Source organism: Arvicanthis niloticus, chromosome 26, assembly GCF_011762505.2.
Source record: "Arvicanthis niloticus isolate mArvNil1 chromosome 26, mArvNil1.pat.X, whole genome shotgun sequence".
In the NCBI taxonomy this organism is placed as follows: Eukaryota; Metazoa; Chordata; class Mammalia; order Rodentia; family Muridae; genus Arvicanthis; species Arvicanthis niloticus.
The window spans coordinates 4,660,508-4,673,227 of NC_133434.1; the positions used below are offsets into that span (position 1 = coordinate 4,660,508).

General features: G+C 45.2%; 1 protein-coding gene and 1 long non-coding RNA gene across 2 annotated transcripts; one reads left to right on the top strand and one right to left on the bottom strand.

Annotated features, from left to right (window-relative positions):
* Nucleotides 1–3,872: 3,872 nt before the first annotated feature.
* On the bottom strand, nt 3,873–9,834 carry Tirap (TIR domain containing adaptor protein). Its single transcript, XM_076924625.1, has 3 exons — nt 9,697–9,834; nt 7,502–8,137; nt 3,873–6,922 (listed from the first exon to the last, which is right to left on the bottom strand). Exons 1-3 carry the CDS (start codon nt 9,785–9,787, stop codon nt 6,903–6,905), a joined length of 747 nt encoding a protein of 248 aa, XP_076780740.1. The 5' UTR covers nt 9,788–9,834; the 3' UTR covers nt 3,873–6,902.
* LOC143438949 (uncharacterized) lies at nt 7,820–12,208 on the top strand. The gene is made up of 3 exons (XR_013107465.1): nt 7,820–7,953; nt 9,715–9,999; nt 11,869–12,208. It is a non-coding gene; the product is annotated as an uncharacterized LOC143438949 (long non-coding RNA).
* Nucleotides 12,209–12,720: the final 512 nt, after the last annotated feature.

The following is a 12,720-nucleotide window of genomic DNA, read 5'->3' on the forward strand; positions in this document are numbered from 1 at the left end:
TTGGCTGAGCCCAGACCATCCCACCATCCACGTGGGCTTGGTACAATGAGACTCTAACGCTTAGATTATCCAAAAGCTTTAAATGTTTGGTAATGCTCGATAACAAGATGCCCACACAATCAGAGGTGTAACCCAATACCCAACCTAGGTATACCAACTACCTTTGACTGCTAGAGACAGGCACATGTCTACTTCCATGTTTCTCTCTCTTTCTTTCTTTCTCTCTCTCTCTCTCTCTCTCTCTCTCTCTCTCTCTCTCTTTCTCTCCCTCCCTCCCTCCCCTAACTCCTCCTCTTCCTTCTCCTCTTCCTCTCCTTACTCCTCCTCTTCCTCTCCTTACTCCTCCCACTTTAGCTCCTCCCACATTAAGATGCAGAGCTGGTCTGTCATAGCGTTTCTATCGCTCTGACAAAACATCACCATATGCAATCTGGAGAGAAAGGGGTTTGTTTCATTTTATACTTCCTGGTAAATCAATCACCGAGGGAAAGCAGGGCAGGAACTCAAGCAGGGCAGCAGTCTGGAGGCAGGAGCTGATGCAGAGGCCATGGAGAAGCGCTGCTTACTGGGTTGCTTTCCATGACTTGCTCAGCTTGCTTTCCAATAGCACTCAGAACCACCAGCCCAAAAGTGGCATCACTCATAATGGGGTAAGGTCCTTCTGTATCACTCATCAATCAAGGAAATGTACTATAGGCTTGCCCATGGCTAATTTAGCAAGGACATTTTCTCAATTAAAGTTCCCTCTTCCAAAATAACGCTAGCTTGTGTCAAGTTGATATAAAACCAGGCGCCACACTACCTGTCCTAGTTACTTTCTATTCTTGTGATAAGATACAACGACCAAGGAAACTTTTAGAAGAAAGAGTTTATTAGGGGCTATAGATTCAAAAGGTTAAAGTTTGTGACTATTTGCAGCAGGGGCAGCCGGCAGGCAGGCAGGCCCGGTGCTAGAGCCGTAGCTGAGAGCTCACATCTTGAGACCAATGAAGTAGAGTAAGAGAGAAAGAGACACTGGGAATGACCAAAAAAAAATCTTTTAAAACCTCAGAGCCCAATCCCAGTGACACACCTCCTCCCAAAAGGCCACACCTCCAAATCTTTCCAAACAGTTCCACCAACTGCGGACCAAGTATTGAAATGTATGATCTGTGCTGGAGAGATGGCTCATCGGCTAACAGGACTGGCTGCTCTTCCAGAGGTCCTGAGTTCAATTCCCAGCAACTACATGGTGGCTCACAGCCATCTGTAATGGGATGTGATGCCCTCTTCTGGTGTGTCAGTGACAGTTATACATTAGATAAAAAAAATAAACTTTCAAAAATTATATGAGCCTACGGGGGCCATTCTCATTTAAACAATCACACTCCTGGGAGATTGCTAGGTCATCATGGTGCTATTCTTGGAAGGACTTAGTGTATTTTTCTTTTGTGGGGTTGTGGTTAGAACACAGGCCAGTGTAGTGCAGTGTAGTGAAGAACATTACACCTTCCTCTTTGCTATTAGCTTTGATGAGAAAAAATTTCTTATAAAAAGACTGTGCCTGACCTCTAAAATCTCCACTTCTCTATCTTTTCATTAGATCTTACACCCATATATGACACCGCTATGGTATCCCACGTCAAGAGACTAGTACCAGAGAAGCAGCACAGGCGTGGCCACCCGAGCTGGGACTTCAGTTTCCAAATCTGAACTAAATAAACTTTCTTACAAAGGACCTAGGCTCAGGTATTTTTATTATGGTGCTGAGTGTAGATCATAATGTGTTCTTTTCAAGTATTCTCAAATTCCTACAGCTAGAAATTTGGTAAGAAGTCTTACATTTTTTTTTTTCAAAGCTGTGTATGATGGTGTACACCTGTAATCCCAGCACTCAAGGGTCAGAGGCATGAAGATCAACCACAAGTCTGAGGCTAGCCTGATCTACATCAGGAGTTTCAGGGCAGCCAAGGACAAGGTAGTGAGATTCTATCTCAAACAAACAAATGTATAGTTTTCCTTTCCTTTCCTTTCCTTTCCTTTCCTTTCCTTTCCTTTCCTTTCCTTTCCTTTTCTCTCCTCTCCTCTCCTCTCCTCTCCTCTCCTCTCCTCTCCCCTTCCTTCCTTCCCTTCCTTCCTTCCTTCCTTCCTTCCTTCCTTTCTTCTTCTCCCTCCCTTCCTTTCTGTTTTGTTTCCTGCTGACTTCTGGCACTTCTAGGATTTTATCTGTGGGTCCCAAAGTAAATAATATATCCCCCAATCTCCTGGCTGGTTCACCAAATAGAAGAGAAGGAAAAAATAAATTTAGCACTTGGATCCTTGATTCTTGGTTGATGGAGCTGTTTCGGGGGAGATTAGGAGGTGTGGCCATGCTGGAGGAAGTATCTCACCATGGGGCAGGCTTTGAGAGCCTCGGGACTCAACCTATTCCCAGTTCTCTCTGCGACCTGCCTGTGTTTTCAGATGTGAGCTTTCAGCATCCTGCTTAACCTTCTGCTTGCCACTGGCTTCCCTGCTGCGATGGGCCTTCTGGAACCACAAACCCTTCTATGCTTTGCTTTGGTCATGGTGTTTTATCACAACAACAGAAAGCAACCAAAGTTCATAATTGGGAATCTGTCTCTAAGAAGTAACAGATTAAGCTTGGTATAGTGGCATTTGAAAGCTGAGGTAAGAGGATCACCATGTGTTTGAGTCCAGAGAGTCTGTGAACTATGCATCTCGTGCAGTGGGACTTCAACCCCATCAGATATTGATTGGTTACTATTACGAGCTTTGTGCCACTATTGCACTGGGCTAGCCCACTTTAAACCTCTCCTTGGGTAATTCTGGAGTTACCAGCATCAGAGTCTGTGAGCATGTTTCTCTTGCAGTTTTGATTTCTCAGAATAATCCTCAGTCTTCTGCCTAGAACACAGATGCACCTAGCTGCCAGTTGAATGTAAACCACTTCTATTAGGCCCAGGAAGGGTAGTTACTCCTAGGTAGGAAGGGGCCAAGGAAGAGGAACATTGAGTACAGATGGAGCACTTGAGTCAACCCTAAGAAGAGAAAGTGAGGAGGACGATGGTTCCACAGGCACTCATTCAAACTCCCTCATGCCCTTAAATCGTCAACACTCGGAATTGAAAGGGACCTTGTCCACTGACATGCTTTCGCTACCCCTTGATTTCAAAATCAAGAGTTATTCAACAAAAGGGCAGTTTGGTCTATTTTTTTAAATGCTTTCAGTAATAGAGAAAGAATTCACAGCCCAGATTGCCTTAATTTTTGTCAAAAAAAAAAAAAAAAAAAAAAGCCTGTAAAAATCTTTAGAATTAAATAAAAGCGTAAAATAAAATTATAAAAGTCTGAACTAGGGAGTGAGACCTTGTCCCAGAAAACAAACAGCAAGGTTGGAACCATGGCTCAGAGGTTCAGAGCGCTCAGTGCCTTCTGCTCTTCCTAAGCACCCAAGTCCAGTTCTCATCTCTCACAGGACAAGTTCCTATTGCTCTGGCTTCAGGGCATCTTCTGGATCCCAACAGTACTTGCACTCACGTATGCATCCTGTACCACCTCCCACACACGCAAAAAACCTAGAGCAGGCACATTTTAATGGTGTGCTGTTCGAAGCATTCCCTTTAAGCAATGTGACATCAATGCCCAAGTGGCTGCTGTTTTCGATCCTTTCACAACTGCACCGAAGATCTAAGCAGCACAGAAACTCAATAAGATAGTCATTCACAATAGATAACTCAGCACACAATTTAACGTTAGACCAGCATATTATATATAATCTTTTATGCCACCGATAGACATATGTACATATAATTTTAAAACACTCTTTATAGTAGCAGCCAAAATATGAAGTGAGAGAGAATAAATCTAATAAGAGAGGAGATTATCAAACATGAAAAGTATGATACAAATTTATTGAAATACATTTAAGGACGTAAGTGGTGATGCTGTTATGGATAGGAAGACTTTACCGTGAAAGTACCCGTTCTTCCTAGTCAAATACATAATCTGAATACAACTCTAATAAAAATATACTTTACCCTGGAACCTGACAGTGTATAAAACAACACCGAAAAGTAAGAATTATGAAAAGACAGTGATTTAGATGAACAAGAAGAGTGGGGAGACCTGGCCTACAGGGCCTTAAAGCTTTTTAAAAGATGCGTGGCACTAACACAGGGTATACTTGAAAGAGAGTAGAGAACCAGCAATACACACGTACACATGACAGGTCGCAACAGCAGTAGCTGTCTGTGCTGGTGCATACCTTTAATCCCAGCACTGTGCTGGGGGAGGAGAGGCAGGTAGATCTCTGAATTTGAGGCCAGTCTGGTTTGCATAGTGAATTCTTGGCCAGCCAGGGATACATAGTAAGATCCTATCCTAAATAAACAGAAAAATTACAAACAGATACCAGTGAGGATAGGCTGGAATGCCGGGGAAAAACTGAGAGAAAAGAATTAGATTTCTGACTTGAAAGCCAAGAATAAGCCAGGCATGATAGCTTATAATACCTAAAAGCCAGGAAGCTGAAGGAGAAGGATGTCAAGTTTATGGTCAGTCTGGGCTACAGACTACTTTAAAAAAAAAAAAATCAAAACCAGAAAACAGACAGCAACAACCCCAAGCGGAGGAAAGGTCGAGATGTGAATAAGAACGCTTTGGCAGAAATGAGATCAAGGTCTTTTCAGGGTTGAACGTAGAAGAAAATGTGGACTAACACAGGAAGGCCTATGTAAGACACAGAAAGCCCTGACGGCAGCTTCACGGGCAGTATTTTATGTTATGCTATAAACGTAACTTTAAAAGATACTAAGCGCTGGGCAGTGGTGGCGCACGCCTTTAATCCCAGCACTTGGAAGGCTGAGGCAGGCAGATTTCTGAGTTCGAGGCCAGCCTGGTCTACAGAGTGAGTTCCAGGACAGCCAGGGCTCCACAGAGAAACCCTGTCTCGGAAAACAAACAAACAAAAACAAATAAAAGATACTAAGCTCACGCTTTTAACAAAAACAACTCGTGATTTAGAGATTTGTAACTAAAAATTCAGGGAGGAAGTCCCTGGAATTGCTTTAAGGTGATCTTAGAGCAGTGGGTCTCAGCCTTCCTCACGCTGTGGCCCTTTAATACAGTTCCTCATGTGGCGACCCGGCGACCCGACCATAAAATCACTTCCATTTGCTACTTCATAACGGTAACTTCCGTAGTTATGAATCTTAATGTAAATATCTGATATGGAGGATATCTGACATGTGACCCTTGTGAAAGGGCAGTTCTACCCCAAAGGGTGGAGACTGCTGACCCTACACGAACAAAAGAAAACCCACGAGTGACACAGCAACATGGACACACCTTGCAGACATGTCAAACAAAGGAAACACAATGCAATCTGTATAGAAGATAAAGTCATAAAATCAAATAATGTTTCTGAGGTGCATATGTCCATGGAAACTTCAAAATAATTCAAGATTCAGAACAGTTGGTTATTTACATAAGGACACTCGAAGGGCCTGGAATTCAGAATGCAAAGGAAACACGCATGTTGGCAATAAGGTTTTCTTAAGTTATATGGTAGCTGCATGAGTATGGTATAGTATCCTTTAGATATTTTGTATATAACAAAAAAAAAACCCCATAATTTAAAAACTTTTTGTTTTTTTTTCAGGAAAAAGATATGTCAAAGGGAAGAGGAGAGGCTCAAGGTACACACCAGGGGAGACAAGGACATTTAGCTGACCAGAGAACATAAGTGACCCCTTGCCTCTCCCTGGGGATACACTCTGGTGCTAAATTGAGAACCGGTTTCTTTCAGTTCAACATAAAGCCAGGTGCCGTGAAGCATGGGCTCTCACAGATGTTTGAGGACGTCCTAGGTGTCACACGATCTGTTGGAAACTGAGGCCCACACCCTGGCTTTTCTTCTCCCTACCTGTTCATGTACTCAGAGTGGCTTCCAGGTTTGAGTTTTCTTCTTTGCCTTGGTGGTGCTGGAGGTAGAATCCGAGCCCTTGGGCATGTTAAGCAGGTGGTCTACCACCGATTCATCTCGAGTCCTAGGTTTGCACTTCTAATTTTACAAAAGATTTACGTGTGAATGGTTGTTTCGCCTGCGTCTACATAGGTGTTCTACCTGTGCACCTGGTGCACAAGGAGGTCCTGGTCAGAGATGGCATCAGATACCCAGGAGATAGAGTTAGATAAGGTTGTGAGTCACCACGTGGATCCTGAGAACTGAACCTGGATCTTCTGCAAAAGCAGCAAGAGTCTTTAACCACTGCACCACTGTTTCCCCAGCCCCTAGGATTGCATTTTTAATGACAGTTTTTCAATAGGTTAAATTCAGTGTAGGGCTGGATGTGCCTTCCAGCTTGATGAAGTGAGGTGACGTCTCTGGGAGATTTTTGGTAGTGTGTGTGTGAAGCCTGGATACTTGCCACCTCTGCCCAGTTTCCCTGGGCAACTTCTGGCTCATCAATCAGGCTCATCCCTCTTGAGTGGTACCTATTTCCCCAAGTGCCTGATGCCAGGGGAAGAAGACAACCATGTGTCAGCTTCCTATCCAGCGAAGCAGCAGACGAGACACTGCTGACCTTCCTGATAGCACAGTCCCTTGACAACTTGAATGTCTGACTTCCTCGTCGTCTTCCTGGGGGAGTCCCTGGCTTCCTCCTGCCCTTCTTGGGGAGTCCCCATCTTCTTCCTGGTCTCTGGGGAGTCCCCATCTTCTTCTTGGACTCCTTTCGGGGGTGGTTCCCATCTTCTGCCTGGCCATCTTGTGGAGCCCAAAGTAATGGAAGCTGGTGGCAGTGTGATGCTGTGTCATGAACAGAGTCCAGCTGGCTCTGGCTCCTGATGCCCCTGCTATATATACTGGACTAACGACTGCTGTGAGCTATTTCCAGCTTTTTTCATGAAAGCTGAAAGTGTCAACTTAGTGTCTCCAGATCTGAAAGAGAGCAAAGAGAATGTCAACTCTGCCTAAACCCAGCACATCTGTTTCTCCCCTCTTCGGTTTTCATCCTCTTTTCTGCCCCACCTGCTACAATGTCTCTCCTTTAACACACTCACAGGATGCAACTAGTTCCTGTTACCTTTCATCATTTTGCATTGCTGAACTGATGTCACTCCGGGCGTCTGTTCCAACTTTGGAACACACCTCTAATCCAATCTCAGAGCGAGAACCAGTATGATCAGTAGTACTTCTTGTTAATTAATTAATTCTTGTGAATTGAGGATTCCGTTTGTGGTAGGGCCCTGCCTACCATGAATTCTTGACATGTGCTCATTCCACCGTAACAGATTCCTAATGAACAAGGAAAACTAAGGGTTCGGAGGGCTAAGTAACATGACCAAGTAACTTCTCAAACGCTACTGGGTGAAGGTGCCAGGGTACAAATCCAGTCAATATTCTCCAGAAGCTCTCTCAATCACTGGCGCTACAGAGACTATCTCCTAAAGTCCTTACATAACACTGGATGACTCCTCCCCCACCGCACCCGCCCTTCCCAGCCCTCCGGTAACTTACAGTGTATAACAGCCTCCTTGACTTGGTAAAAGCCACCGTCCTGGCTTCGACCATCCACATAGTACATGAATCGGAGTTCCGGCGGGTAGGCGGCTCTGGTCAGGCCGGATAGGAGGGGTATCGTGCAACCCTCTGCCCCCGGGGCCTCCGTCAGGGCCTGCAGCATCTGGTACTTGCACCAGGGGTCCCGAAGGAAGCCTGGGGTGATGAGCAGCACCCGGCAGTGGCTACTACTCAGCGCCTGGCATAGCTCGGAAACAATAGCGCCACCTGGGGCTGCATCCCGAAGCTGCAGGAAGCAGCGTAGACTGGCCTTGCTACCCTCCAAGTAGGAGACCAGCTCCTGGGCGGCCTCTAAATCTTCCTCACTGTGGCACACGCAGACATCGTAGTTTTTGCTCCAGCGGCCGCTGCTGCTGCTGCTGCTGCTGTCCATGTGTGTTGGTGGCGAGGTAGGTGACATTCCTGAATTGCGGGTCGAACTGCGGCTCTCGGGTGAACTGTGACTCGGGGGTGAGCTGCGGCTCTCGGGTGAGAGACCATCCTGTGTGGCTGTCTGTGAACCATCACTGAGGTGGCTTTCCTGGGAGATTGGTATCTTCTTGGGCTTCTTCAACAGAGCCTGCCTGAACCATTCTACAGGGGAGAAACACTGAGCTGAGACTTGTGGCCAGCTAGCTTAAGATCCTTCCCCAAGGAAAATGGGCAAGATTCTGCCAGCTTCACCTTATCCTCTGCCTTGCTGTTTGGCATAGCCCTCAGGTCTCTTGTCTAAGAGTTCCTGCTATCTTTAAAGGTCCCCCCCCCCAAAGGTTCCCCAACACTGAGCTTCAAATCCCCAATTTGCATCCTGTCCAAATAGGGTTTTACCAGTCCAATTAAGAAAGGCACCTTAGTCCGGTAAGGTCACCTTAGAGAGGTAGAGTTTGTTGTGGTCTAGCTACCCAGGAGGCTGAGACAGTGAGGGTTAATAGTTAAGCCAGGCTGGATGACAGGGAGAGGGCTTCTTAAAAATAAAATCTGCTGTGCATGGTGGTCCATGCCTTTAATTCCAGCACCTAGGAGGCAGAGGCAGGTGGATCTCTGTACAGACCAGCCCGATCTACACAATTTGAGTTCCAAGCCAGCCAGAGTTACATAGTGAAACCCTGCCTGAAAAATAAAATAAAAATTTAAATTACAATAAGACAATTTATCTAATTATGAATTAATTATAAGTTTAATGATTTGATTATAACATAAAATAGGTGACTTTATTCTGCTCTAGATCATTTGATATCTGCTACCTGTTGCCCAGTTAAATCAGGAGGTTTACAACCATAGTTAATTGCCTAAGCAAGTGGACGAAGAACTACATCTGTATTTAAGGATTAATCAGGTCCAGCTGCAGCTCTGAGAGGAGGTGACTTTAGATGAATGAAAAGGGCCAGGGAAGATGGACCCAGTGCTGTATGAAGATGAACTATGGTGTCTGTAATCCTAGCACATGGGAGGACCAGAAGTTCAGGGTCAGTCTCAACTACAATGACAATTTCAAGGCAGCCTGGGTCAAAGCAAGTAAATATGAATAACTAAATAAGAAGATAAAGAGCCAGGGGACTGGAATCTGTTCTGTTGTTCAGAGGCTAAGGGGTATTAGTCAGAGCTCCCAGAGAACACAGAACTTGGCCACACTTCGAACAGGCAGCAGATCCGACTGAAGGCCTGCCATACTGTGTGGTCTATGGCCTTAAGCAACTTCCTAGATCTCAACTTCCTCACCTATAAAATGGGTCTGTTTTGTTCTTGAAGGTGAAAAGAGATAAGGCGGTGCCTAGTAAATTCTAAGTACTCCATAATATTAAAACTCAGCTGTCCTGGGGACTGTCTCCTTTTTTGTCTTTCCTTGTTTCCTTCCTCATAATGGTTCTAGAAAAAGATTCAGATACACCATGTTAAGTACTCAGCACAATGGTTTTCAGGCCAAGCAGGATGCCAAAAAATCTAAAATACAGTCCTGCAGAATCCAAGATGCATGCCTTCCTCCTCCCTCTCCAAGAAGCTTTGGGTGGTCCCACCAGCGGCTTTTTCCCTGTCACCAGCCTTTCGGCCGTCTCTTCCCTGAGTTTCGACAAGAGAGTCCTTCCATCTCACCAGCAGGCTAGGGAGGATTCTCTTAGGAACCAGCTCCTAGTTAGCAGGCAGGTTCTACTTACCAGCTATCTTGTCTCGAGGTTTCTTGGACTGAGCGGAGGAGGCTGGGATGGAGGACGATGAAGCCATAGTGCAGGCTTCCAAACTAACCATGAAAGAGCAGGCATTGGGGGAACGGCAGGAGAGAAGAGACCCAGTCTGAACTTCATGGAGCAGCCATCCTGCCAGGAACAGGGAATCACAAAAGCGGCGGTTACCTACCCAGAAGTTCTGCTTCTCTCCTCGTCTCTAACGGCTCAGTCACTAACGGGTTCACGGGATCAGGGGGATAAACCGGGTCTGTGCAGCGTGACCAGACTTACAAGGTATGAACTTGGTAGAGTGACTGTTCTCAGATTCACCTGGCCAGGAGGGCATTTGGGATCTGGGAAAACACAGGATAGAGAGGCAGCTCTTCTGAAGGACTTCCTGGGTCCATGCTGAAATGGAAGAAGGAAGGACTGACCGTTTGGATGGGTAGACCAGTGCTGAGCTGTAGGCATACTTGAAGCGAGTCTTGCTATATTTCCTCTGTCTGTCTTCCCCTAACCCCATCTGTTCACTCACCTAGCCCTTACCTGTCAGCTAGGAAAACAATGTCACAAAATGACGAAGACTGCTGACTACAGGTAGATTGCATGAATTTGCACCTCCTGCTGACCATGGCCTTCAACAGTCTTCCTAGGTCTTGTTGTCTCCATCTGTGAAATGGGAAACACTGTAACACTAGAAACTGCAACTCCGCATTGCCATGTGAATAACATGAAGTAGTTTATTTAATGTGCTAATAGTAGCTCACGTGTGAAAACCTGTTAAAATATCAAGGGTTAGTATGTCCTTAAAATAATCTATCCAGATACAATGGCATAACCTGTCATCCCAGGCACACAGGTGGTTGAGGCAGGGGGATCACTTATGAGTTTAGACAAATCTCAGAAATCTGTTGAGACCCTATTTTAAAGAGAAAACAAACACCTGGGTATGGTGGCATACACCTGCAATCTCAGTACCCACAGGAGGACGGCTGCAAGTTCGAGGCCAGCTTTGTCCACGCAGTGAGTTTCAGACTACCTAGGATCATAAACAAAGTAAGGCCCTGTGTCAAACAAACTAGCTATGGAAGAGAACATAGTGCTTTTAAATCCCAGTCCTTAGTACTTGAGTTTAGTGTGTGTGTGTGCATGCGCGTGCGTGCGTGCGTGTGTGTGTGTGTGTGTGTGTGTGTGTGTGTACTATTCTGCAGCACAAGTGTGGAAGAAAGAAAGCAGCTTCCGGAAGCTGGTTCTCTCTTTCCATCACAGATTCTGGGGACAAACTCAGGTCATCAGGTTTTGTACAGCAAGCGTTTTTACTCACTGAACTCATCTTGTCCTAGCCATAAGGGGGATGGATTTGGTTTGTAAGACTCGATGTTAATCTTCCCCAAACTGATCTTTATTTAGTTCAGTGCTCTCTCTGAGTTCAGGGTTTTTTTTTTTTTTTTTTTTTTTTTTTTTCATTTTGGGGTAGAGGTTATCAAGTCGCTTCAGAGTTTGTATGAAAATGCTAAGGACTAAGAATGCTTAGATGAGTGACTTGATGTGTTTCCTTTACACTGCAAGGATAGAGTGGTCCTGATGCTGGAGGCTCTTTTACTTTTGGTTTTAGGGAGAAGACTGTCTGTGGGGGCAGCACCTGTTCCAATGCAGGGAGCCCTAGCATTTTAGAGGCAATTCTCCAGCTGAAGGACTGGTAGGGTGCTGGGCTCAGAGCTTTCTGGCCTTTTGCTGGTTCTACAGAAGTAACAAAAGCTCCCTCTGGGAATTCATAGAGAAACAAATCTGACTATTAGATACATTGTAATCAGAGGTGTCAAAATTTTAAAAACATGAGTCTGTCAGATACTAATGAACAAGTACCACAGTTCTCAAAACCTTACACAGCTTCAACAACCAAGGCGTGTGGTGACTGATCTTAATGGCTGGCCTGATGAGAATGAGAAATGCCTACGAGACTAGTAAGGCACTCCCCTGGGGATATTTGGGAGGGTGCTCCCAGAGATGATTAGAAAGTGAATGCATCAAATCCCTTGACAGAGTCATAATTTGAGAGCCTGGCTGGGAGGTGTGAGGGCTGGAAGTATAGCTTAGTAGAGAAAAGCAGGTCACCAGAGGAGTGCCCTTACAGTTACATCTTGTCCTGTCTCGTTCCCTTAGTCCCTCTCTGCTTCATAGCCACCATGGTGTGAACTACACTGCTCCACCGCGCCCTCTGGCTATGCTGAATCAAACCTTCAGAAACCATGAGCTCTGTGTAGCTTTTCGTCCTTGAAGTAATTCCTGAAGGCATCTGTCTCACTAACACAGAGCAAAGGAAGAGTGCCAGAGTCAGAGGAGATACTTGAAAGAGAAAAGCAGGCACACCACAGAGGAGGACACCTAGAGTGGACTGAGCCTGTCTGCAGGAGCTTCCCCCTGTTCTCCGGGCTCCTGACAACCTAAGGAAGAGTTAGTAGCTCTGCAGTACCTCTCTCTGACCATCAGCAAGCTTTGAAAGACTTCCTGGTCAGGGGCTGCTATCTCTCCACACCTCAGGAAACCATTCAAGATATCTTTTCCAGGGGCTGGAGACATAGATGGCTTAGCGCTGAAGAGAGTTTGCTCTTCCTTCAAGAGAACCCCAGTTTGGGTCCCATCTCCCACATGGGTCACAACTGCCTATAACTCCACCTGTCCTCCAAAGCCCCCCTCCCCATGGCATACATTTACATAGACATATGCACACAAATAAAAATCAATCTTTAAAATAATAAATAAAAAAAGTCTTTCTTCCTGGCAGTAGATATAAGATTACTTAACTCTAATATTCTCTAAAGATTTTCTTGATTTTTGTTTTAATATAAAATGTATTGGGTGGCCTTGATACAATCTGGGAAGTCATTCATTCCATTCATTCATTCATTCATTCATTTTGTTTTTTTTTTTTTAATATTTATTTATTTATTTATTTATTTATTTTTTGGTTTTTCGAGACAGGGTCTCTCTGTATAGCCTTGGCTATTCTAGAAC